The sequence below is a fragment of the Elephas maximus genome, chromosome 5, assembly GCF_024166365.1.
Source record: "Elephas maximus indicus isolate mEleMax1 chromosome 5, mEleMax1 primary haplotype, whole genome shotgun sequence".
Classification (NCBI taxonomy): domain Eukaryota; kingdom Metazoa; phylum Chordata; class Mammalia; order Proboscidea; family Elephantidae; genus Elephas; species Elephas maximus.
Window position 1 is genome coordinate 166,045,360 of NC_064823.1, and position 25,495 is coordinate 166,070,854.

At 42.7% G+C, this 25,495-nt stretch overlaps 1 protein-coding gene across 2 annotated transcripts in view; it reads left to right on the forward strand.

The window, feature by feature from the left end:
* The window catches only part of CRMP1 (collapsin response mediator protein 1), a 103,610-nt gene that overhangs the window by 23,552 nt on the left and 54,563 nt on the right, over positions 1 to 25,495 (forward strand). For both annotated transcript variants that reach the window (XM_049886814.1, XM_049886815.1), the window contains exons 2-3: positions 11,317 to 11,405; positions 13,323 to 13,507. In XM_049886814.1, coding sequence (XP_049742771.1) covers positions 11,317 to 11,405; positions 13,323 to 13,507 — 274 coding nt within the window. The remainder of the gene's footprint in view (positions 1 to 11,316; positions 11,406 to 13,322; positions 13,508 to 25,495) is intronic.

The window sequence follows — 25,495 nt, forward strand, 5'->3', positions numbered from 1 at the left end:
CCCAAGAACTGTCCCCTGGCGCCTGGCTCATGGTGTCTGGAGGTGAGTGGCATCGCAGAGACCCCAGGAGCCCCGGTGCCTGGCTCATAGTATCTGGGTTGGATGGCATCTCAGAGATCCCAGGAGCTGTCCCCTGGTGCCTGGCTCATAGTATCTGGGTTGGGTGGCATCTCAGAGACCCCAGGAACTGTCCTCTGGCACCTGGTTCATGGTGTCTGGAGGTGAGTGGCATCCCAGAGACCCCAGGAGCCCCGGTGCCTGGCTCATAGTATCTGGGTTGGGTGGCATCTCAGAGATCCCAGGAACTGTCCCCTGGTGCCTGGCTCACGGTGGTCTGGAGGTGAGTGGCATCTCAGAGACCCCAGGAGCTGTCCCTTGGCACCTGGCTCATAGTATCTGGGTTGGGTGGTATCTCAGAGACCCCAGGAACTGTCCTCTGGTGCCTGGTTCATGGTGTCTGGAGGTGAGTGGCATCTTAGAGGCCCCAGGAACTGTCCCCTGGCGCCTGGCTCACGATGTCTGTAGTGGGTGGTGTCTTAGTCATCTAGTGCTGCTATAACAGAAACACCACAAGAGAATGGCTTTAACAAAGAGAACTTTATTCTCTAACAGTCCATTAGGCTAGAAGTCCGAATTCAGGGCGCCAGCTCCAGGGAAGGCTTCCTGTCTCTGTCAGCTCTGGAGGAAGGTCCTTGTCATCAGCCTTTCCCTGGTCTGGGAGCTTCTCAGCCAGGAACCTGGTGCCTGGTTCACGGTGACTGGAGGTGGGTGGGGTGGGGTGGGTCTGAACATAGCTCCACCTTCTGGTTCTAGGGAGTGAAGAGTGATTGGTCTGGTCTTTGGTGCTTGGTGGAATCATGCCCTTTGGGCTGAGCCAGGGAAGTCCTCCATTAGCTGTGACAGCAGATCGTGGCCTGTGGGAGCCATGTTCTGGAAGCTGGTGCCAGCTGCCAGTGCCAGCCCCCTCTCCCCCATTTCCCTGGTCCTGGTCCAGGGGACCTGACACAGCTTGTCTGTGTCCTTGGCTTCCACCCGCAGTGAGATAGGGACCCCCCACCAAGAGTCTGAGCAGCCAACTGCATGGTTTGCTTCTGCCCTCTGTCTCCCGGCCCCTCAGGCCTCCTGGCCCCTCGGCTCTCCTGGCCCCTCGGCTCTCCTGGCCCCTCGGCTCTCCTGACTCCGAGGATGTGAGGTTTGGTTAAGCTCTCCTCTCTGGGCCTGTGAAGCATCCCCTCAGCTCCTGGCGGAGATACTATTGGCAGGCTCATTGTGCCCATGGACATTCTGGGCACATTCCACATGGGTCTTCAAGGCTCTGGGAGCAAGCAGTGCCCAGGCCCGGGCCAACCAGACCAACACACACCCTTACTCTGAACTTTCATACCTGCCTCTCCCGCCCCACATCCTCCTCCTGCTTCCTGGAATCTCTTCCCAGATAAACTTGTTGTTAGCTGTCGTCAACTAGGCTCTGACTTATGACAACTCCACATACAACAGAACAAAACAAAACGCTGCCCAGTCCTGCACCATCTTCATGATCATTGGTATGCTCAAGTCTATTGCTGCAGCCACTGTGTATTTGAGTGCCTTCCAACCTAGGGGTCTCGTCTTCCAACACTATATCAGACAATATTCTATTGTGATCCACAGGGTTCTCACTGCCTGGTTTTTGGAAGCTGATTGCCAGACCTTTCTTCCTGGCCTTAGTCTGGAAGCTCCACTGAAACATGCCCACTGTGGGCGACCCTACTGGTATCTGCATAGCTTCCAGCATTGTAGCAACATGTAAATCTCTGCAGTACAACAAACTGACAGACAGTGGTGATCCAGGCGAAGCCCTTGTCCCAGGCCCTGCCTCCAGGGAACCCACCCTGTCTCCTGCAGAAGTGTTTGCTCTGAACCCATATTGTCTGTTAGACCCTCCAGGGGCAGGGCTTAGGGCGGGGCTGTGATTGTCCATCGCCACGTCTCCAAGTCACAGACAGTAAGTACGCACCCCAAAAAACGCTCTACCCCTCGGAGAATTGTGAACGGACAAGTATCACTGACAGCCCCGGTGCCTGGTGTCCTCAGATGTTGCAAATGGGGGCAGTGCTCTTGGAGACTGCTTTGTCACATTCGTCAAGAGCCACATCAAGGTTTGCACTGTTCGACCTAGTTGTTAAGTATCTCAGAATTTAGCCTGACAGGATTATCCAAACCAAGGAGAAAGCCCTGCATGCATGAATGTATTTGTTGCAGCCTTCGTAGAGCCGTGAACTTAAACATCCAACAATGAGGGAGTAATTACACATCTGTAGGCTAGACTCTGTGGTGGTCGTTTGAGAGTTACGGTTGTGGGAAGCATGCTGTAATTTGGGGCACGCTTATGGTACGCAGACAGTGCCCCTCCCTGCTGTCCTGGGCTGGCATGTCATTAGTCTGCCAAGAGCTCCCGCCTTCCACCCTCCCTGGCCTCTCCCCAGTCTTGGCCACCTTATCCTCACCTGTTTTCTGGGTCTGTGCTTGCCTTGTCTGGCCTCCCAGATGAGGCTGGCACCCCTTTACTGTGCTCCTGTAGCAGACGCCCCACTTCAATCTCCTGCAGACCCCAAGGCACCACATGTCTGTCTGTCTGTCTATCCCAGGAGAGCAGATCTCACCCTATCTCTGTCTCGTTCCTAAGAGCTTGACCCTGGGCTGGGCCGAGTAACAGCAAACCTCTGGTTGGTGCCTGGGTGTGTGGGTGGGTGTATACTGTGACCCCGAATATGGAAAATAGACGGAGAAGAACTCCAGAATACCCATGGAGGCTGTGTTGGGGAGTAGCTTTTTTTCTTCTTCTCACTATCTTTTTTTTTTTAAAATACTTTTTATTGTGCTTTAAGTGAAAGTTTACAAATCAAGTCAGTCTGTCACATATAAGCTTATATACACCTTACTCCATTCTCCCACTTACTCTCCCCCTAATGAGTCAGCCTGCTCCCTCCTTCCAGTCTTTCCTTTCGTGACTGTTTTGCCAGTTTCTAACCCTCTCTACCCTCCCATCTCCTCTCCAGACAGGAGATTCCAACACAGTCTCAAGTGTCCACCTGATACAAGTACCCCACTCTTCATCAGCATCTCTGTCCAACCCTCTGTCCAGTCCCTTCCATGTCTGATGAGTTGTCTTCGGGAATGGTTCCTGTCCTGGGCCAACAGAAGGTTTGGGGACCATGACCGCCAGGATTCTTCTAGTCTCAGTCAGACCATTAAGTCTGGTCTTTTTATGAGAATTTGGGGTCTGCATCCCACTGTTCTCCTGCTCCCTCAGGGGTTCTCTGTTGTGCTTCCTGTCAGGGCAGTCATCGGTTGTGGCCGGGCACCATCTAGTTCTTCTGGTCTCAGGATGATGTAAGTCTCTGGTTCATGTGGCCCTTTCTGTCTCTTGGGCTCATAGTTATCGTGTGACCTTGGTGTTCTTCATTCTCCTTTGATCCAGGTGGGTTGAGACTGATTGATGCATCTTAGATGGCTGCTTTTTAGCATTTAAGACCCCAGACGCCACACTTCAAAGTGGGATACAGAATGTTTTCACAATGGAATTATTTTGCCAATTGACTTAGAAGTCCCCTTAAGCCATAGTCTCCAAACCCCCACCCTTGCTCTGCTGACCTTCGAAGCATTCAGTTTATCCTGGAAACTTCTTTGCTTTTGGTCCAGTCCAGTTGAGCTGACCTTCCATGTATTGAGTATTGTCCTTCCCTTCACCTAAAGTAGTTCTTATCTACTAACTAATCAGTAAATAACCCTCTCCCACCCTCCCTCCCTCCCCTCCTCGTAACCACAAAAGTTTGTGTTCCTCTCAGTTTATACTATTTCTCAAGATCTTATAATAGTGGTCTTATACAATATTTGTCCTTTTGCATTTTTATCTGACTAATTTCACTCAGCATAATGCCTTCCAGGTTCCTCCATGTTATGAAATGTTTCACAGATTCTTCACTGTTCTTTGTCGATGCGTCGTATTCCATTGTGTGAATATACCATAATTTATTTAACCATTCATTTATTGATGGACACCTAACCCTAACCCTAACCTTGGTAGCTTCCAGCTTTTTGCTATTGTAAACACAGCTGTAATAAACATGGCTGTGCATATATCTGTTCGTGTAAAGGCTCTTATTTCTCTAGGGTATATTCCGAGGAGTGGGATTTCTGGGCTGTATGGTAGTTCTATTTCTAACTTATTAAGAAAACGCCAGATGGATTTCTAAAGTGGTTGTACCATTTTACATTCCCACCAGCAGTGTATAAGAGTTCCAATCTCTCCACAACCTCTCCAACATTTATTATTTTGTGTTTTTTCAATTAATGCCAGCCTATTTTTGTGGGAGTGAGATGGAATCTCATCATAGATTTAATTTGCATTTCTCTAATGGCTAATGATCGAGAGCATTTTCTCATGTATCTGTTAGCTGCCCGAACATCCTCTTTAGTGAAGTGCGTGTTCATATCCTTTGCCCGCTTCTTGATTGGGTTGTTTGTCTTTTTGTGGTTGAGTTTTAACAGAATCATATAGATTTTAGAGATCAGGCGCTGGTCGGAAATGTCATAGCTGAAAATTTTTTCCCAATCTGTAGGTGGTCTTTTTACTCTTTTGGAGAAGTCTTTAGATGAGCATAGGTGTTTGATTTTTAGGAGCTCCCAGTTATCTGGTTTCTCTTCGTCATTTTTAGTAATGTTTTGTATTCTGTTTATGCCTTGTATTAGGGCTCCTAACATTGTCCCTATTTTTTCTTCCATGATCTTTATCGTTTTAGTCTTTATGTTTAGGTCTTTGATCCACTTGGAGTTAGTTTTTGTGCATGGTGTGAGGTATGGGTCCTGTTTCATTTTTTTGCAAATGGATATCCAGTTATGCCAGCACCATTTGTTAAAAAGACTGTCTTTTCCCCAATTAACTGACACTGGGTCTTTGTCAAATATCAGCTGCTCATATGTGGATGGATTTGTATCTGGGTTCTCAGTTCTGTTCCATTGGTCTATGTGCCTGTTGTTGTACCAGTACCAGGCTGTTTTCACTACTGTGGCTGTATAATATGTTCTAAAGTCAGGCAGAGTGAGGCCTCCCACTTTCTTCTTCTTTCTCAGTAATGCTTTACTTATGCAGGCCTTCTTTCCCTTCCACATGAAGTTGGTGATTTGTTTCTCCATCACATTAAAAAATGACATTGGAATTTGGATCGGAAGTGCATTGTATGTATAGATGGCTTTTGTTAGAATAGACATTTTTACTATGTTAAGTCTTCCTATCCATGAGCAAGGTATGTTTTTCCACTTAAGTAGGTCCTTTTTAGTTTCTTGCATGAGTACTTTGTAGTTTTCTTTGTATAGGTCTTTTACATCTTTCGTAAGATTGATTCCTAAGTATTTTATCTTCTTGGTGGCTACTGCGAATGGTATGGATTTGGTGATTTCCTCTTCGATGTTCTTTTAGTTGATGTGGAGGAATCCAAGTGATGTTTGTATGTTTATCTTATAACCTGAGACTCTGCCAAACTCTTCTATTAGTTTCAGTAGTTTTCTGGAGGATTTCTTAGGGTTTTCTGTGTATAAGATCATGTCATCTGCAAATAGAGATAATTTTACTTCCTCCTTGCCAATCCGGATGCCCTTTATTTCTCTGTCTAGCCTAATTGCCCTGGATAGGACCACTAGCACAATGTTGAATAAGAGCGGTGATAAAGGACATCCTTGTCTGGATCCCGTTCTCAAGGGAAATGCTTTCAGGCTCTCTCCATTTAGGGTGATGTTGGCTGTTGGCTTTACATAGATGCCCTTTATTATGTTGAGGAATTTTCCTTCAATTCCTATTTTGCTGAGAGTTTTTATCATGAATGGGTGTTGGACTTTGTCAAATGCCTTTTCTGCATCAATTGATAAGATCATGTGGTTTTTGTCTTTTGTTTTATTTATATGGTGGATTACATTAATGATTTTTCTAATATTAAACCAGCCTTGCATAATTTTTCCTGGTATAAATCCCACTTGGTCGTGGTGGATTATTTTTTTTGATATGTTGTTGAATTCTATTGGCTAGAATTTTGTTGAGGATTTTTGCATCTATGTTCATGAGGGATATAGGTCTGTAATTTTCTTTTTTTGTGGTGTCTTTACCTGGTTTTTGTATCAGGGATATGGTGGCTTCATAGAATGAGTTAGGTAGTATAGCATCATTTTCTATGCTTTGAAATACCTTTAGTAGTAGTGGTGTTAACTCTTCTCTGAAAGTTTGGTAGAACTCTGCAGTGAAGCTGTCTGGGCCAGGGGTTTTTTTTTTTGTTGGGAGTTTTTTGGTTACCTTTTCAATCTCTTTTTTTCTTATGGGTCTATTTAGTTGTTCTACTTGTGATTGTGTTGGTTTAGGTAGGTAGTGTTTTTCTAAGAATTCATCCTTTTCTTCTAGGTTTGCAAATTTGTTAGAGTACAATTTTTCATGACAATCTGATATGATTCTTTTAATTTCAGTTGGGTCTGTTGTGATGTGGCCCATCTTGTTTCTTATTCAGGTTATTTGTTTCCTGTATTTCTTTAGTCAGTCTGGCCAATGTTTTATCAATTTTGTTAATTTTTTCAAAGAATCAGCTTTTGGCTTTGTTAATTCTTTCAATTGTTTTTCTGTTCTCTAATTCATTTAGTTCAGCTCTAATTTTTATTATTCGTTTCTTCTGGTGCCTGATGGATTCTTTTGTTGCTTGCTTTCTATTTGTTCAAGTTGTAGGGACAGTTCTTTGATTTTGGCTCTTTCTTCTTTATGTATGTGTGCATTTATCGATATAAATTGACCTCTGAGCGCTGCTTTTGCTGTGTCCCAGAGGTTTTGATAGGAAGTGTTTTCATTCTCATTGCATTCTATGAATTTCTTTATTCCCTTCTTAATGTCTTCTATAACCCAGTCTTTTTTGAGCAGGGTATTGTTCAGTTTCCAAGTATTTGATTTATTTTCCCTGATTTTTTTGTTATTGATTTTTACTTTTATGGCCTTGTGGTCTGAGAAGATGTTTTGTAATATTTCGATGTTTTGGATTCTGCAAAGGTCTGTTTTATGACCTAATGTGTGGTCTATTCTAGAGAGTGTTCCCTGTGCGCTAGAAAAAAAAGTATACTTTGCAGCAGTTGGGTGGAGTGTTCTGTATAAGTTTATGAGGTCAAGTTGGTTGATTGTAGCAATTAGGTCTTCCGTGTCTGTATTGAGCTTCTTACTGGAAGTCCTGTCCTTCTCCGAAAGTGGTGTGTTGAAGTCTCCTACTATAATTGTGGAGGTGTCTATCTCACTTTCCAGTTCTGTTAAAATGTTTTATGTATCTTGCAGCCCTGTCATTGGGTGCTGAAATATTTAATATGGTTATATCATCCTTGTCTATTGTCCCTTTAATCATTATGTAGTGTCCTTCTTTATCCTTTGTGGTGGATTTAACTTTAAAGTCTATTTTCTCAGAAATTAATATTCCTACTCCTGCTCTTTTTTGCTTGTTGTTTGCTTGATATACTTTTTTCCATTCTTTGAGTTTTAGTTTGTTTGTGTCTCTAAGTCTAAGGTGTGTCTCTTGTAGACAGCATATAGACGGATCGTGTTTCTTTATCCAGTCTGAGACTCTCTGTCTCTTTATTGGTGCATTTAGTCCATTTACATTCAGCGTAATTATAGATAAGTATGTGTTTAGTGCTGTCATTTTGGTGCCGTTTTGTGTGTGTTGTTGACAATTTCATTTTTCCAGTTACTTTTTTGTGCTGAGAAGCTTTTCTTTGTAAATTGTGTGTTCCTCGTTTTCATAGTAGTTGAATTTATGTTTGCTGAGTCGTTATGTTTTTCTTGGTTTTTATTTTGAGTTATGGAGTTGTTATACCTCTTTGTGGTTACCTTAATATTTACCCCTGTTTTTCTAAGTAAAAACCTAACTTGTATTATCCTATATTGCCTTGTTTCCTGCTCCGTATGGCAGTTCTATGCCTCCTGTATTTAGTCCCTCCTTTTGATTATTGTGATCTTTTACATATGGACTTCAATGATCCCCTGTTTTGAGCATTTTTTCTTTTTAAAGTTAATCTTAATTTGTTTTTGTGATTTCTCTTTTTGAGTTGATATCAGGATGTTCTGTTCTGTGACCTTGTGTTGTGCTGGTATCTGATATTATTGATTTTCTGATGAAACAATTTTCTTTAGTATTTCTTGTAGCTTTGTTTTGGTTTTTGCAAATTCTCTAAGCTTGTGTTTATCTGTAAATGTTCTAATTTCACTTTCACATTTGAGAGAGAATTTTGCTGGATATATGATCCTTGGTTGGCAGTTTTTCTCCTTCAGTGCTCTATATATGTCATCCCATTGCCTTCTTGACTGCATGGTTTCTGCTGAGTAGTCTGAACTTATTGTTACTGATTCTCCTTTGTAGGAGACCTTTCTTTTATCCCTGGCTGCTTTTAAAATTTTCTCTTTGTCTTTGGTTTTGGCAAGTTTGATGATAATATGTCTTGGCGATTTTCTTTTTGGATCAGTCTTATATGGGGTTCGATGAGCATCTTGGATGGATATCCTTTCGTCTTTCATGATGTCAGGGAAGTTTTCTGCCAACAGATCTTCAACTATTCTCTCTGTAGTTTCTGTTATCCCTCCCTGTTCTGGAACTCCAATCACACGCAAGTTATTCTTCTTGATAGAGTCCCACATGATTCTTAGGGTTTCTTCATTTTTTTTTAATTCTCTTATCAGATTTTTTTCCAGCTATATTTTGGTGTCAATTCCCTTATCCTCCAGCTCCCCCACTCTGCATTCCAATTGCTCGAGTCTGCTCCTCTGACTTCCTATTGAGTTGTCTAATTCTGTAATTTTACTGTTAATCTTTTGGATTTCTGAATGCTGTCTCTCTATGGATTCTTGCAGCTTATTAATTTTTCCACTGTGTTCTTGAATAATCTTTTTGATTTCTTCCACTGCTTTATCAGTGTGTTCCTTGGCTTTTTCTGTAGATTGCCTTATTTCATTTCTGAGGTCATCGCTGATGTCTTGAAGCATTCTGTAAATTAGATTTTTATGTTCTGCATCTGGCAATTCCAGGATTGTATCTTCATTTGGGAAAGATTTTGATTCTTTAGTTTGGGGAGTTGTAGAAGCAGTCATGGTCTGCTTCTTTATGTGGTTTGATATCGACTGCTGTCTCTGAGCCATCACTAAGATATCGTAGTGATTTATTTTATATTTGCTCACTGAGACTTATCTTGTTTTGTTTACTTTCAGTATACGTAGATGGGCTACTAGATTGCACTGTCTTGAATGTTGTAGCCCTTGAATCACTTATGTCCTATTACCAGCTGGTTTGGGCTGTTACTAGATGTATAAGCCTAAGAGTCCATTCACTATTCTTGAGTAGAATCTGATTTTGGGTCACCAAGTGTGTGGTGCAGACTGTCACCTATCCACCTAGAGGAGTAGTGGTGATAGATGTGTGCACCAGATTCTAGTAGCAGCAGAGTGGCACACTCCAGGGGGGCAGGATGCTGACAGGCTTCCCCCAAGTGCCAGTGAGGTAGATGTGTCTCTGTTCCTAAAGCACTTTGGTGAGTGGGCTCTGCAGCTGTTCCTTAGGCACCTAATGCAAGTACCTCTACAGATTGGTAGGTGTCACCATCCTCAGACCCCTAAGGCAGGAGGCTAGGTGGTCTGCGGGGAGCTTCAGCCCTCAGTTCCCCGTTGTGGGTCAGTGAGGGCTCTGTTGAATACACAGAGATATCAGACCTGGGAAACAGATCCCTATCAGAATTGCCTTTGCATTTTAATAGCCACCTTGTTCCCTGTAGGGATGAAAGCCCAAGACTGTGGATCACATATGCTTGGCTGGAGCTGGTTCTGTATTTTTAGTCCAATTAGGGAAGGATTTTTGGTCCCTGGGTTTTTTGTAGCTGCTTCTCTCAGGCCAGGAGAATGGGTTAGGAAAAGACCAAAAAAAAAAAAAAAAAAACGCAGAGCACTTCACTCTCTGGCTCAGGAAATTCCATTGTTAATGAAGCTGCCTGGGAAGGGGAGGGAAGGGATCAGATAAATAGGAGAGAGTAGCACCCCAGAATATAGACAAAGTTACTTATCTTGTTTGGTGATGACTGTTTTATCTGAGATTCCCGAGGGGTGTGTAGCCTGTGTGTGTTGGCTGAGTCGAGATTGCCCCTGAGGGTCAGGCCCGCATCCTGTGCTTGTGCTGTCTCGGAAGCCGTGGTCAGTTCCTCCGCTCCCAGTCCAAAGCCCAGCGCCAACGTTCCCCGGCTGGGATGCCGCACTCCAGGCTCCAAAACCAGTCACTGCCTCCCGGTAACTTCTCCTCCTGTCAGCTGCATCGCTGCGCTGCCTGCGTGCACTGGCTGGGCTTCCCCCGAGGTCACTTCTGGTGGCTAGGGCTGCATCCTGTGTTTGCGCCGTCTCAGAATGCCATGCTCAGCTCCCCTGCACCCAGTCCAAAGCCTGGTGCGAAGGTTTTCTGACTGGGACGCTGGCTCCAGGCTCTGAAAGCAGTCATTGCTTCCCTGTGGTTGCTTGTTCTCAGTCTCTGTCACTCAGGTCAACTCTTTAGATCTGTGTTTGATGGTCAGGGTTCATAGATTGTCATGTATATGATCGATTCACTTGTTTTTCCGAGTCTTTTTTGCAAGAGGGATCCGAGGTAGCTTCTACCTAGTCAGCCATCTTGGCCCCGCCTCTCTCACTATCTTTTAAATTTTCCCTAAGTTGATCATTTCTGTATTCAATAGTAATACCTTAAGAAATTCCTGTTCACAAACACCCGGTCTCATCAACAAATAATCGGCATTAAAAAGGGGGGAGGAACTGGTGTGGATTTCACCAGCTTACAGAGAATGGGAACTGAGGCGGGGGGGGTGGGGATTGGGAGGCTCAAACATACCCACTGCAAAAAGGCAGGTTTGAGGCAATCAGGCAAAATTGAACATGGACTGGTTGTCAGCTGATCTGAGGGCTTGTGTCAATCGAGTAGTTGGGATAGTGGATTCTGGTTATGTTTATTTAAAAAATTCTCACGACTAGAGATAAATATTGCATTATTTAGGGGTGAAATGACAAGATGTTTGGGATTTTTTTTTTTTTTAATCAGCAAAAACAAATCAAGGCAGAAAAGAACACCAGAGGGATAGGACCAAACACAGTGGAGGCTGAAGCTGTTGATCCAAGTGGCAGGCCTATATGCTCTTTGTGCCAGTTCTTTAGAAATATTTGCAAATTTTGCACTAAAAGTTAAAAAGGAAAACCTCTCCTGGTTTTCCCCGGTGACACCTAATGCTCTGCTTACTTTCCAGAGCGACCGCCTGCTCATCAAAGGTGGCCGTGTCATCAACGACGACCAGTCTTTCTACGCTGACGTCTACCTGGAGGACGGGCTCATCAAGTTGGTGATGTGGTGTCTCCCTGGGGTGGCCCTGTGGGGGTGCTGCTGCTCTGTCCAGCAGGATGAATCCTGGGGGCTTCAGGGGCAGACACTGGGAGGCAAGGGAGGCCCAAGCTCAAGTGCAGCAGAGACTGGCAGGTGCCCTAAGCTAGGCTTTTGCTCCACACCTATGCAGCCACTTCATTTAAAACTACAGGAGCCTTGTGACCCCGCTTCTGTTTTTTACGGAGGGGAGGGCTGGGGAGGTCCAGCAGTAGCCCCATGTTGCCATTGAGTCTATTCCAACTCATGGTGACCCTATGTGTGTCAGAGTAGAACTGTGCTCCATGGGGTTTTCAATGGCTCATTTTTTGGAAGTAGACCACCAAGACTTTCTTTCGAGGTATCTCTGGGTGGACTCGAACCTCCAACCTTTTGTTTGGCAGCCAAGCATGTTAACCTAATACTTCCCAGTAAATTCATTGCTCTGCCTTCTGCCTGCCCAGGCTTTCCAGAATTGGGCTGAGGGGGTCGGGGAGGGAGGAGGTACGTTTGGCCTTCATCCACAGCCTGGCACATAAAGAAAGACATGTGTCAGTCCTGGGTTTCCCTTTGCTGTCTTCATCTTGGTTTATGAGACCCCAGGCCTCCCGAGTTTTGTTGGCTGATGGTGAGGTGCAGCTGTCTCTCTGGCTTTGGGCGTGTCCTGGAGTCCCTGGCTGCTCATCTCCTTCCCATGGGACCGAGAAAGTGGGGGAGGAGGGGGCTGTTGGTACAGGAAGGAGAGGCAAAGGGATCTGAGTGAAGTGCAGGTCAGACAAGAACGTGTCCCACAACAGGACTGTCCGGATCCCTGTGGGCTTTGATGATGATGGTGATGAGGAGGGGAGGGATCTGTGGACTGTCATGAGCACAGAGTAAGACCACGTTCAAGGTGCAAGTGAGAGGGTGCCCCTCCTGCGTCCCAGGCAGCCGCATCTGCCAGCCTCCAACTTCAGTCCCAGACTGACCATTCCAAGCCCAGCTCAGGCCTCCCCTTCACTGGCTCCATTATCCTTTTCCAGGGAACCCCGCAATCCCAAAGCTGTGTGGGGCTCACCCCTTGTGCCCCTGACCCTGAGGCTATGTGGGGTTCACTTCTTGTGTGCCCTGACCCCAAAGTTGTGTGTATGGCTTGCCCCTTGTGCCCCTAACCCTGAGGCTGTATGGGGCTCACTGCTCATCTCCCATGACCCCCACCCTGTGTGGGGCTTACCCCTCGTGCCTCCCAATCCTGAGGCCGTGTGGGGCTCACTTCTCGTGCCTCCAGCTGTGTGCTGCTTCCTGTCACCACTCAACACTGGAACCTCCAGTGTTTTTGCCAGTGTTTCCAACAAAACCATGCTCTTTAACAAGGGGCCTTGTTGCCCCTCACCGCTGGGTCCCAGCAGTGTCTGGTAGAGAATGGGACCAGAGATACTGAAGACATGAAGGTGCAGACCAGTGAGCCTAGGCACATGGGTGGGGGGATTTTTGGTCTCAACCAAGGCACAGCCTGGAGCCAGGAAGGGCGTAAAGGCAGAGTGGATGTGAGGAGGTGAGGGAAATACATTGAAAAATGTGACTTCTAACTCAACCCATTCTTGGATGTCAAGAAGATAGCCATGAAGTGAATCCCCACCCCCTCTATGTGGGTAAAATAGCACTAAAAATGATTTCGTGGGAACATCATCCCCCAGGCCACTAGCTATTTGTCCCACTGCCCAGCCCCTTCCCCTTTCTTTCTCTTGTGACTTTGAGCCCCTGGAAGGCAAGAGCCCTACTGAGCACATGTCTTCCAGTGCCCATGTGGGACCTGGCTCAGAAACAGTTACTTAACAGAACTGAGCTCCACAGTTGACCCACCTGTTTCATTTTTCTTTTAAGAGCCAAAGACTATCTCTGTTTGTTTGTTTCCAGACAAATAGGAGAGAATTTAATAGTCCCTGGTGGAGTGAAGACCATTGAGGCCAATGGGCGAATGGTCATTCCCGGAGGCATTGATGTCAACACCTACCTGCAGAAACCCTCCCAGGGCATGACTGCAGCTGACGACTTCTTCCAGGGGACCCGGGCAGCCCTAGCAGGCGGAACCACCATGATCAGTGAGTCACCCCCTCCCCTGCCACAGGCTGTAGGCATGAGTTCTCCTCTTCATTACCAACAGCATCACAAGTTCTCAGCATATACCAGGCACTTTACTCAGGGTATTAGTCACTGTAATTCTAATCACAACCTTAGCACAAAAGTCAATATTTCACAAAGCATGTTATGTATGCCACCAGTGATGCACAAGAGGATTTTATTGGCAATATGGGCATTAAGCATTTTAAAATTATTTTCATGTGTGTTAAAATAACCAGAGCATCATGGATATCATTGTCCAGGATAAGTTTGAAGTCAACATTTTTCAAAACTGTTGAATGATTTAAAGAAAAGTATTAAATAAATACTGATATGGATTTTGGAGAGATAAAGCAAGGAGAGTGAGAATTGGACAAGCCCGTCGGGTCTAGAGACAGGAAGGTCAAATTAACCAAGGCCAGCGCTTTAGGATGGAAGAAGAATGAGTGAGAGCAGGTGAGCAGAGATCACTCCTTACAAATGTTTGGCACTGAAGGGGTGATGTCTAGAGAAACAGGACAGGTGTTGTTGTTAGTTGCCTTCAAGTAAGCTCAAATTCATAGCATCCATATGTATAACAGAACAAAACGTTGCCCAGTCCTGTGCCATCTTCATGATCATTGATATGGTTGAGTCCATTGTTGCAGCCACTGTGTGAATCCATTTCATTGAGTGTCTCCCTTTATTTTTGCTGACCCTCTATTTTACCAAGCATGATGTCCTTCTCTAGTGATCAGTCTTTCCTGATGATGCCATCCTTGTTTCTAGGGAGCATTCTGGTTGTACTTCCTCCAAGACTAATTTGTTGTTTGTCTGGCAGTTCATGGTATATGTAATATTCTTTCCCAACACCACATTTCAAATGTGTCAATTATTCTTTCATCTTTCTTTTTCTTTATCCAGCTTTTATATGCATATGAGGTGATTGAAAATACATGACTTAAGTCAGACACCCCTTAGTCATCAAAATGATATCTTTGGTTTTTTATCCAGCTTTTATATGCATATGAGGTGATTGAAAATACATGACTTAAGTCAGACACCCCTTAGTCATCAAAATGATATCTTTGGTTTTTAACATTTTAAAGAGGTCTTTTGCAGCAGATTTGCCCAATGCAATACATCATTTTATTTCTTGAATGCTGTTTCCATGGGCATTGATTATTTATCCATGTAGAATGAAATCATTGACAACCTTAATTTTTTCACCGTTTATCATGATGTTCTTTATTGGCCCAGTGGTGAGAATTTTTATTTTCTTTATGTTCAGTGTAATCCACACTGAAGGCTGTAGTCTTTGACCTTCATCGGTATGTGCTTCAAGCCGTCTTCATTTTTGGCAAGCAAGGTTGTGTCATTTGCATATCACAGGCCGTTAATGAATATTCTTCAGATCCTGATGCTGTGTTTTTCATTTATTCTCACTTCTTGGAGTATTTGCTCAGCATACAGAATGAATAAGTCAGGTGAAAGGGTACAACCATGCTGCATACCTTTTCCAGTTTTAATACATGCAGTGTCCCGTTGTTCTGTTCGAATGGCTGCCTCTTGATCTATGTACAGGTTCTGCATGAGTCCAATTAAATGTTCTGAAATCCCCATTCTTTACAATGTTATCCATAATTTGTTATGACTCACAGTCAAATGGCTTCGCATAGTCCATAAAACACAGGTAAGTATCTTTCTGGTATTCTCTGCTTTTGGCCAAGATCCATCTGACATCAGTGATATTCCTTGTTAAACATTTTTTTCTGAATCTGACTTGAACTTCTGGCAGTTCCCTATCGATGTACAACTGCAGTCATCTTTGAATGATCTTCAGCAAAAGTTTGCTAACATGTGATATTAATGATATTGTTTAATAATTTCAACATTTTGTTTGACCATCCTTCTTTGGAATGGGCACAAATATGGATCTCTTCCAGGCAGTTGGCCAGGTAGCTATCTTCCAGATTTCTTGACATAGAAAAATATGCACTTCCAGCATTGCATTTATTTTTTTGAAACAACTCACTTGATCATTTGTCGCTTCCTGAAGTCTGGTTTTTTTGCCAATGCCTTCAGTGCAGTTTGACCTTCCTTTAGTACTAGCAGTTTTTGATCATACACCACCTCCTGAAATGGTTGAACATCAACCAGTTCTTTTTGGTGCAATGACTCTGTATATTCCTTTCATCTTCCTTTGATGCTTCCTACATTATTCAATTTTTTACTTATAGAATCCTTCAATATTGCACGCTCAGGCTTGAATTTTCTCTTTGGTTCTTTCAACTTGAGAAAGGCCAATTGGGTTCTTCCCTTTTGGTTTTCTAACTCCAGGTCTTTGCATATTTCATTATAACAGTTTACCTTGTCTTCTCTAGCTGCCCTTTGAAATCTGTTCAGCTCTTTTACTCCATCTTTTCATGTTTGCTTTAGCTACTGTGCACTTAAGAGCAAGTTTCAGAGTCTCTTCTAATATCCATTTTAGTCTTTTCCTTCTTTCCTGGCTTTTTTTTGTGTGTGTGTGTGTGTGTGTGTGTGCTTTCAATGGAAGTTTACAAATCAAGTCAGTCTCTTATACGAAAATTTATATACATCTTGCTATATACTCCTAGTTGCTCTCCCCCTAGTGAGACAGCACACTCCTTCTCTCCACCCGCTATTTTTGTGTCCATTCAGCTAGCTTCTGTCCCCCTCTACCTTCTCATCTTCCCTTCAGACAGGAGCTGCCCATATAGCCTTATGTGTCTACTTGATCCAAGAAGCTCACTCCTCTCCAGTATAATTTTCTATCCTATAATCCAGTCCAATCCCTGTCTGAAGAGTTGCTTTGGGAATGGTTCCTGTCTTGGGCAAACAGAAGGTCTGGGGACCATGACCACCGGGGTCCTTCTAATCTCAGTCAGACCATTGAGTCTGGTCATTTTATGAGAATTTGAGGTCTGCCTCCCCCTGCTCTCCTACTCTCTCAGAGGTTCTCTTGTGTTCCTTGTCAGGGCAGTCATCGGTTGTAGCTGGGCACCATCTAGTTCTTCTGGTCTCAGGCTGATGTAGTCTCTGGTTTATGAGGCCTTTTTTGTCTCCTGGGCTCATAATTACCTGTGTCTTTGGTGTTCTTTATAGGGTCTCTATGAGTCGGAATCGACTCGACGGCACTGGGTTTGGTGTTCTTCATTCTCCTTTGCTCCAGATGGGTTGAGACCAACTGATGCATCTTAGATGGCCGCTTGCTAGCCTTTAAGACCCCAGACGCCACTCTCCAAAGTGGGATGCAAAATGTTTTCTTAATAGATTTTATTATGGCAATTGACCTTGATGTCCACTAAAAACATGGTCCCCAAACCCCCACCCCAGCTACACTGGACTTTGAAGCATTTGGCTTATTCAGGAAACTTCTTTGCTTTTGGTTTAGTCCAGTTGTGCTGACCTCTCCTGTATTGTGTATTGTCCTTCCCTTCACCTAAAATAGTTCTCGTCTACTACCTAATTATCGAATATGCATCTCGCTCCCTCTCTCCCCACTTTCGTAACCATCACAGAATATTTTCTTCTTTGTTTAAACTATTTCTTGTGTTCTTATAATAGTGGTCTCATGCACTATTTTTCCTTTTGCAACTGACTAATTTCACTCTGCATAATACCTTCCAGATTCGTGCATGTTATAAAATGCTTCACAGATTCATCGTTGTCCCTTATTGATGCGTAGTATTCCATTGTGTGAATATACCATAATTTATTTAACCATTCATCTGTTGATGGGGACTTTGGTTGCTTCCACCTTTTTGCTATTGTAAACAGTGCTGCAATGAACATGCATATATCTGTTTGTGTAAAGGTTCTTGTTTCTCTAGGATATATTCCAAGGAGTGGGATTGCTGGGTCATATGGTAGTTCTATTTCTAGCTTTTTAAGGAAGCGCCAAATTGATTTCCAAAGTGGTTTTACCATTTTACATTCCCACCAGAAGTGTATAAGTGTTCCAGTATCTCCACAACCTCTCCAACATTTATTATTTTGTGTTTTTTCGGTTAATGCCAGCCTTGTTGGAGTGAGATGGAATCTCATTGTAATTTTGCTTTGCATTTCTCTAATGGCTAATGATTGTGAGCATTTCCTCATATATCTGAATGTCATCTTAGGTGAAGTACCTGTTCATATCTTTTGCCCTTTTTTTTTTTTTTTCACTATTTCTCAAGATCTTATAATAGTGGTCTTATACAATATTTGTCCTTTTGCCTCTGACTAATTTCACTCAGCATAATGCCTTCCAGGTTCCCCCATGTCATGAAATGTTTCACAGATTTGCCCAATAACATTTTTTTTTTCTCTCTCCCACCCGCTGACCAGTCCCTTTCATTTCTGATGAGTTGTCTTCAGGGATGGTTCCTGTCCTGTGTCAACTGAAGGTCTGGGGAGCATGGCCGCCGGGATTCCTCCAGTCTCAGTCAGACCATTAAGTTTGGTCTTTTTATGAGAATTTGGGGTCTGCATCCCACTGATCTCCTGCTCCCTCAGGGGTCCTCTGCTGTGCTCCCTGTCAGGGCAGTCATCGATTGTGGCTGGGCACCAACTAGTTCTTCTGGTCTCAGGATGATGTAAGTCTCTGGTTCATGTGGCCCTTTCTGTCTCTTGGGCTCTTAGTTGTCGTGTGGCCTTGGTGTTCTTCATTTTCCTTTGCTCCAGGTGGATTGAGACCAATTGCTGCATCTTAGATGGCCGCTTGTTAGCATTTAACACCCCAGACGCCACATTTCAAAGTGGGATGCAGAATGATTTCATAATAGAATTATTTTGCCAGTTGACTTAGAAGTCCCCGCAAACCATGTTCCCCAGACCCCCGCACTTGCTCCGCTGACCTTTGAAGCATTCATTTTATTCCGGAAACTTCTTTGCTTTTGGTCCAGTCCAATTGAGCTGACCTTCATGTATTGAGTGTTGTCTTTCCCTTCACCTAAAGCAGTTCTTATCTACTGATTAATCAATAAAAAACCCTCTCCCACCCTCCCTCCCTCCCCCCCTCGTAACCACAAAAGTATGTGTTCTTCTCAGGTTTACTATTTCTCAAGATCTTATAATAGTGGTCTTATACAATATTTGTCCTTTTGCCTCTGACTAATTTCACTCAGCATAATGCCTTCCAGGTTCCTCCATGTTATGAAATGTTTCAGAGATTCGTCACTGTTCTTTATCGATGCGTAGTATTGCATTGTGTGAATATACCACAATTTATTTACCCATTCATCCGTTGATGGACACCTTGGTTGCTTCCAACTTTTTGCTATTGTAAACAGAGCTGCAATAAACATGGGTGTGCATATATCTGTTTGTATGAAGGCTCTTGTATCTCTAGGGTATATTCCCAGGAGTGGGATTTCTGGGTTGTATGGTAGTTCTATTTCTAACTGTTTAAGATAACGCCAGATGGATTTCCAAAGTGGTTGTACCATTTTACATTCCCACTAGCAGTGTATGAGAGTTCCAATCTCTCCGCAGCCTCTCCAACATTTATTATTTTGTGTTTTTTGGATTAATGCCAGCCTTGCTGGTGTGAGATGGAATCTCATCATAGTTTTAATTTGCATTTCTCTAATGGCTAATGATTGAGAGCATTTTCTCATGTATCTGTTGGCTGCCTGAATATCTTCTTTCGTGAAATGTGTGTTCATATCCTTTGCCCACTTCTTGATTGGGTTGTTTGTCTTTTTGTGGTTGAGTTTTGACAGAATCATGTAGATTTTAGAGATCAGGCGCTGGTCGTAGATGTCATAGCTGAAAATTCTTTCCCAGTCTGTAGGTGGTCTTTTTACTCTTTTGGAGAAGTCTTTAGATGAGCATAGGTGTTTGATTTTTAGGAGCTCCCAGTTATCGGGTTTCTCTTCATCATTTTTGGTAATGTTTTGTATTCTGTTTATACCTTGTATTAGGGCTCCTAGGGTTGTCCCAATTTTTTCTTCCATGATCTTTATCGTTTTAGTCTTTATGTTTAGGTCTTTGATCCACTTGGAGTTAGTTTTTGTGCATGGTGTGAGGTATGGGTCCTGTTTCATTTTTTTGCAAATGGATATCCAGTTATGCCAGCACCATTTGTTAAAAAGGCTATCTTTTCCCCAGTTAATTGACACTGGTCCTTTGTCAAATATCAGCTGCTCATACGTGGATGGATCTATGTCTGGGTTCTCAATTCTGTTCCATTGGTCTATGTGTCTGTTGTTGTACCAATACCAGGCTGTTTTGACTACTGTGGCTGTATAATAGGTTCTGAAGTCAGGTAAGGTGAGGCCTCCCACTTTCTTCTTCTTTTTCAGTAGTGCTTTGCTTATCCGGGGCTTCTTTCCCTTCCATATGAAATTGGTGATTTGTTTCTCTATCCCCTTAAAATATGACATTGGAATTTGCATCGGAAGTGCGTTAAATGTATAGATGGCTTTTGGTAGAATAGACATTTTTACTATGTTAAGTCTTCCTATCCATGAGCAGGGTATGTTTTTCCACTTAAGTATGTCCTTTTGAATTTCTTGTAGTAGAGCTTTGTAGTTTTCTTTGTATAGGTCTTTTACATCCTTGGTAAGATTTATTCCTAAGTATCTTATCTTCTTGGGGGCTACTGTGAATGGTATTGATTTGGTTATTTCCTCTTCGGTGTTCTTTTTGTTGATGTAGAGGAATCCAAGTGATTTTTGTATGTTTATTTTATAACCTGAGACTCTGCCAAACTCTTCTATTAGTTTCAGTAGTTTTCTGGAGGATTTCTTAGGGTTTTCTGTGTATATAATCATGTCATCTGCAAATAGTGATAACTTTACTTCTTCCTTGCCAATCCGGATACCTTTTATTTCTTTGTCTAGCCTAATTGCCCTGGCTAAGACTTCCAACACGATGTTGAATAAGAGCGGTGATAAAGGGCATCCTTGTCTGGTTCCTGTTCTCAAGGGAAATGCTTTCAGGTTCTCTCCATTTAGAGTGATATTGGCTGTTGGCTTTGCATAGATGCCCTTTATTATGTTGAGGAATTTTCCTTCAATTCCTATTTTGGTAAGAGTTTTTATCATGAATGGGTGTTGGACTTTGTCAAATGCCTTTTCTGCATCAATTGATAAGATCATGTGGTTTTTGTCTTTTGTTTTATTTATGTGATGGATTACATTAATGGTTTTTCTGATATTAAACCAGCCTTGCATACCTGGTATAAATCCCACTTGATCAGGGTGAATTATTTTTTTGATGTGTTGTTGGATTCTATTGGCTAGAATTTTGTTGAGGATTTTTGCATCAATGTTCATGAGGGATATAGGTCTATAATTTTCTTTTTTTGTGATGTTTTTACCTTGTTTTGGTATCAGGGAGATGGTGGCTTCATAGAATGAGTTGGGTAGTATTCCGTCATTTTCTATGCTTTGGAATACCTTTAGTAGTAGTGGTGTTAACTCTTCTCTGAAAGTTTGGTAGAACTCTGCAGTGAAGCCGTCCGGGCCAGGGCTTTTTTTTGTTGGGAGTTTTTTGATTACCGTTTCAATCTCTTTTTTTGTTATGGGTCTATTTAGTTGTTCTACTTCTGAATGTGTTAGTTTAGGTAGGTAGTGTTTTTCCAGGAATTCATCCATTTCTTCTAGGTTTTCAAATTTGTTAGAGTACAATTTTTCATAATAATCTGAAATGATTCTTTTAATTTCATTTGGTTCTGTTGTGATGTTGTCCTTCTCGTTTCTTATTCGGGTTATTTGTTTCCTTTCCTGTATTTCTTTAGTCAGTCTAGCCAATGGTTTATCAATTTTGTTAATTTTTTCAAAGAACCAGCTTTTGGCTTTGTTAATTCTTTCAATTGTTTTTCTGTTCTCTAATTCATTTAGTTCAGCTCTAATTTTTATTACTTGTTTTCTTCTGGTGCCTGATGGATTCTTTTGTTGCTCACTTTCTATTTGTTCAAGTTGTAGGGACAGTTCTCTGCTTTTGGCTCTTTCTTCTTTTTGTATGTGTGCATTTATTGATATAAATTGACCTCTGAGCACTGCTTTTGCTGTGTCCCAGAGGTTTTGATAGGAAGTATTTTCATTCTCGTTGCTTTCTATGAATTTCCTTATTCCCTCCTTGATGTCTTCTATAACCCAGTCTTTTTTCAGGAGGGTATTGTTCATTTTCCAAGTATTTGATTTCTTTTCCCTAGTTTTTCTGTTATTGATCTCTAGTTTTATTGCCTTGTGGTCTGAGAAGATGCTTTGTAATATTTCGATGTTTTGGACTCTGCAAAGGTTTGTTTTATGACCTAATACGTGGTCTATTCTAGAGAATGTTCCATGTGTGCTAGAAAAAAAAGTATGTTTTGCAGCAGTTGGGTGGAGAGTTCTGTATAAGTCAATGAGGTCAAGTTGGTTGATTGTTGTAATTAGATCTTCCGTGTCTCTGTTGAGCTTCTTACTGGATGTCCTGTCCTTCTCCGAAAGTGGTGTGTTGAAGTCTCCTACTATAATTGTGGAGGTATCTATCTCGCTTTTCAATTCTGTTAAAATTTGATTTATGTATCTTGCAGCCCTGTCATTGGGTGCATAAATATTTAATATGGTTATGTCTTCCTGATCAATTGTCCCTTTTATCATTATATAGTGTCCTTCTTTATCCTTTGTGGTGGATTTAAGTCTAAAGTCTATTTTGTCAGAAATTAATATTGCTACTCCTCTTCTTTTTTGCTTATTGTTTGGTTGATATACTTTTTCCATCCTTTGAGTTTTAGTTTGTTTGTGTCTCTAAGTCTAAGGTGTGTCTCTTGTAGGCAGCATATAGATGGATCGTGTTTCTTTATCCAGTCTGTGACTCTCTGTCTCTTTATTGGTGCATTTAGTCCATTTACATTCAGGGTAATTATAGATAAATAAGTTTTTAGTGCTGTCATTTTGATGCCTTTTTATGTGTGTTGTTGACAATTTCGTTTTTCCGCATACTTTTTTGTGCTGAGGCGTTTTTCTTAGTAAATTGTGAGATCCTCATTTTCATAGTGCTTGACTTTATGTTAGTTGAGTCGTTACGTTTTTCTTGGTTTTTATCTTGAGTTATAGAGTTGTTATACCTTTTTGTGGTTACCTTATTATTTACCCCTATTTTTCTAAGTAAAAAGCTAACTTGTATTGTTCTATATCGCCTTGTATCACTCTCCATATGGAGTTCAATGCCTCCTGTATTTAGTCCCTCTTTTTGATTATTGTGATCTTTTACCTATTGACTTCCATGATTCCCTGTTATGTGTATTTTTTTTTAATTAATCTTAATTTGTTTGTTTTTGTGATTTCCCTATTTGAGTTGATATCAGGACGTTCTGTTTTGTGACCTTGTGTTGTGCTGATATCTGATATTATTGGTTCTCTGACCAAACAATATCCTTTAGTATTTCTTGTAGCTTTGGTTTGGTTTTTGCAAATTCTCTAAACTTGTGTTTGTCTGTAAATATCTTAATTTCGCCTTCATAATTCAGAGAGAGTTTTGCTGGATATATGATCCTTGGCTGGCAGTTTTTCTCCTTCAGTGTTCTGTATATGTCGTCCCATTCCCTTCTTGCCTGCATGGTTTCTGCTGAGTAGTCAGAACATATTCTTATTGATTCTCCCTTGAAGGAAACCTTTCTTTTCTCCCTGGCTGCTTTTTAAATTTTCTGTTTATCTTTGGTTTTGGTGAGTTTGATGATAATATGTTTTGGTGTTTTTCTTTTTGTATCAGTCTTAAATGGGGTTCGATGAGCATCTTGGATAGATATCCTTTCGTCTTTCATGATGTCAGGGAAGTTTTCTGTCAGGAGTTCTTCAACTATTTTCTCTGTGTTTTCTGTCCCCCCTCCCTGTTCTGGGACTCCAATCACCCGCAGGTTATCCTTCTTGATAGAGTCCCACATGATTCTTAGGGTTTCTTCATTTTTTTAAATTCTTTTATCTGATTTTTTTTCAGCTATGTTGGTGTTGATTCCCTGGTCCTCCAGATGTCCCAGTCTGCATTCTAATTGCTCGAGTCTGCTCCTCTGACTTCCTAGTGCGTTGTCTAATTCTGTTATTTTATTGTTAATCTTTTGGATTTCTACATGTTGTCTCTCTATGGATTCTTGCAACTTATTAATTTTTCCAGTATGTTCTTGAATAATCTTTTTGAGTTCTTCAACAGTTTTATCAGTGTGTTCCTTGGCTTTTTCTGCAGTTATCTTAATTTCTTTTGTGATATCATTAAGCATTCTGTAAATTAGTTTTTTATAATCTGTATCTGATAATTCCAAGATTGTATCTTCATTTGGGAAAGATTTTGATTCTTTTGTTTGGTGGGTTGGAGAAGCTGTCATGGTCTGCTTCTTTAAGTGGTTTGATATGGATTGTTGTCTCCGAGCCATCACTGGGAAACTAGTTTTTCCAGAAAATCCGCTAAAAAAAAAATGCAGTCAGATCCCTATCAGAGTTCTCCCTCTGGCTCAGGCTATTCAGATGTTAATGAAGCCGCCTGGGAAGGGTGGGGGAGGGAACAGAGAGATAGGAGAGTAGCACCTCAGAATATAGCCAGAGTTGCTTGTCTTGCTTGGAATGACTATTATATCTGAGATTCCTGCGGGGCGCGTCGCCTATGTGTGCTGGCTGTGTGGAGATTGCCCCCGGGGGGTCTGGCCCGCTGGAGTCACGGTCAGATCCTCCGCTTCCAGCCCCATGTCCAGCATCAAGGCTCCCCTACTGGGACGGTGCACTCTCAACTCCAAAATCAGTCGCTGCCTCCCGGGGACTTCTCGTCCCTCCAGCCGCGTGGCCGTGCTGCCTCCGAGAACCAGTTGGGCCTCCTCCCGGGGTTAGTTCAGATGGGTGGAGCAGGTCCCCGTGCTTGTGCCGTGACCGAGTGTCCCGGCTGGGACGCTGTTCTCCCCGCTCCAATACCAGTCGCTGCCTCCCGGGGACTTCTCCTACCGGCTGCGTCCCACGCCGCCCACGCGACCCGGCTAGTCCCCTTCCCGGGGTTAGTTCAGGGGGGTGGAGCAACTCTCCGTGTTTATGCCGTACCTGCGTCCAGTCCAAATCCCTGCGGGACGGTTCCCCGACTCGGACGCTGCTCTTTCTGCTCCAAGACCAGTCACTGCCTCCCGGGGACTTCTCCTACCGGCTGCACCCCACGCTGCCCGGGGAACCGGCTGGTCCCCCTCCCGGGGTTAGTTCAGGGGGGTGGAGCCGCTCTCTGTGCTTGTGCCGTACCTGACTGGTACGCTGGCTCCAGGCTCTGGAAACAATCGCTGCTTCCCCGTATTAGTTCGTTCTCCGTCTCTAAATCTGTGTTTGTTTTTCAGGGTTCGTAGATTGTTATGTATGTGATCGATTCACTTGTTTTTCCGTGTCTTTGTTGTAAAAGGGATCCGAGGTAGCGTCTGCCTAGTCCGCCATCTTGGCTCCGCCCCTCTTTTGCCCATTTTTGAAATGGGTTATTTGTCTTTTTGTAGTTGAGTTTTTGCAGTATCATGTAGATTTTAAAGATTAGAGGCCAATCGGAAATGTCATAGCTAAAAACTTTTTCCCAGGCTGTAGGTAATCTTTTTACTCTTTTGGTGAAGTCTTTGGATGAGTATAGGTGTTTCAGTTTTCGGAGCTCCCAGTTATCTAATTTCTCTTCTGGTTTTTCTGCATTGTTAGTAATATTTTGTATACTATTTATGCCATGTATTAGGGCTCCTAGTGTTGTCCTTATTTTTTATTCCATGACCTTTATCTTTTCAGATTTTATATTTAGATCTTTGATCCATTTTGAGTCAGTTTTTGTGCATGATGTGAGACATGGGTCTTGTTTCATTTTTTTGCAGATGGATATCCAGTTATGCCAGCACCATTTGTTAAAGAGACTGTCTTTTCCTCATTTAACTGACTTTAGGCCTTTGTCAAATATCAGCTGTTCATATGTGGATGGACTTATGTCTCGGTTCTTACTTCTGTTCCATTGGACTATGTATCTGTTGTTGTACCAGTACCAGGCTGTTTTGACTACTATGACAG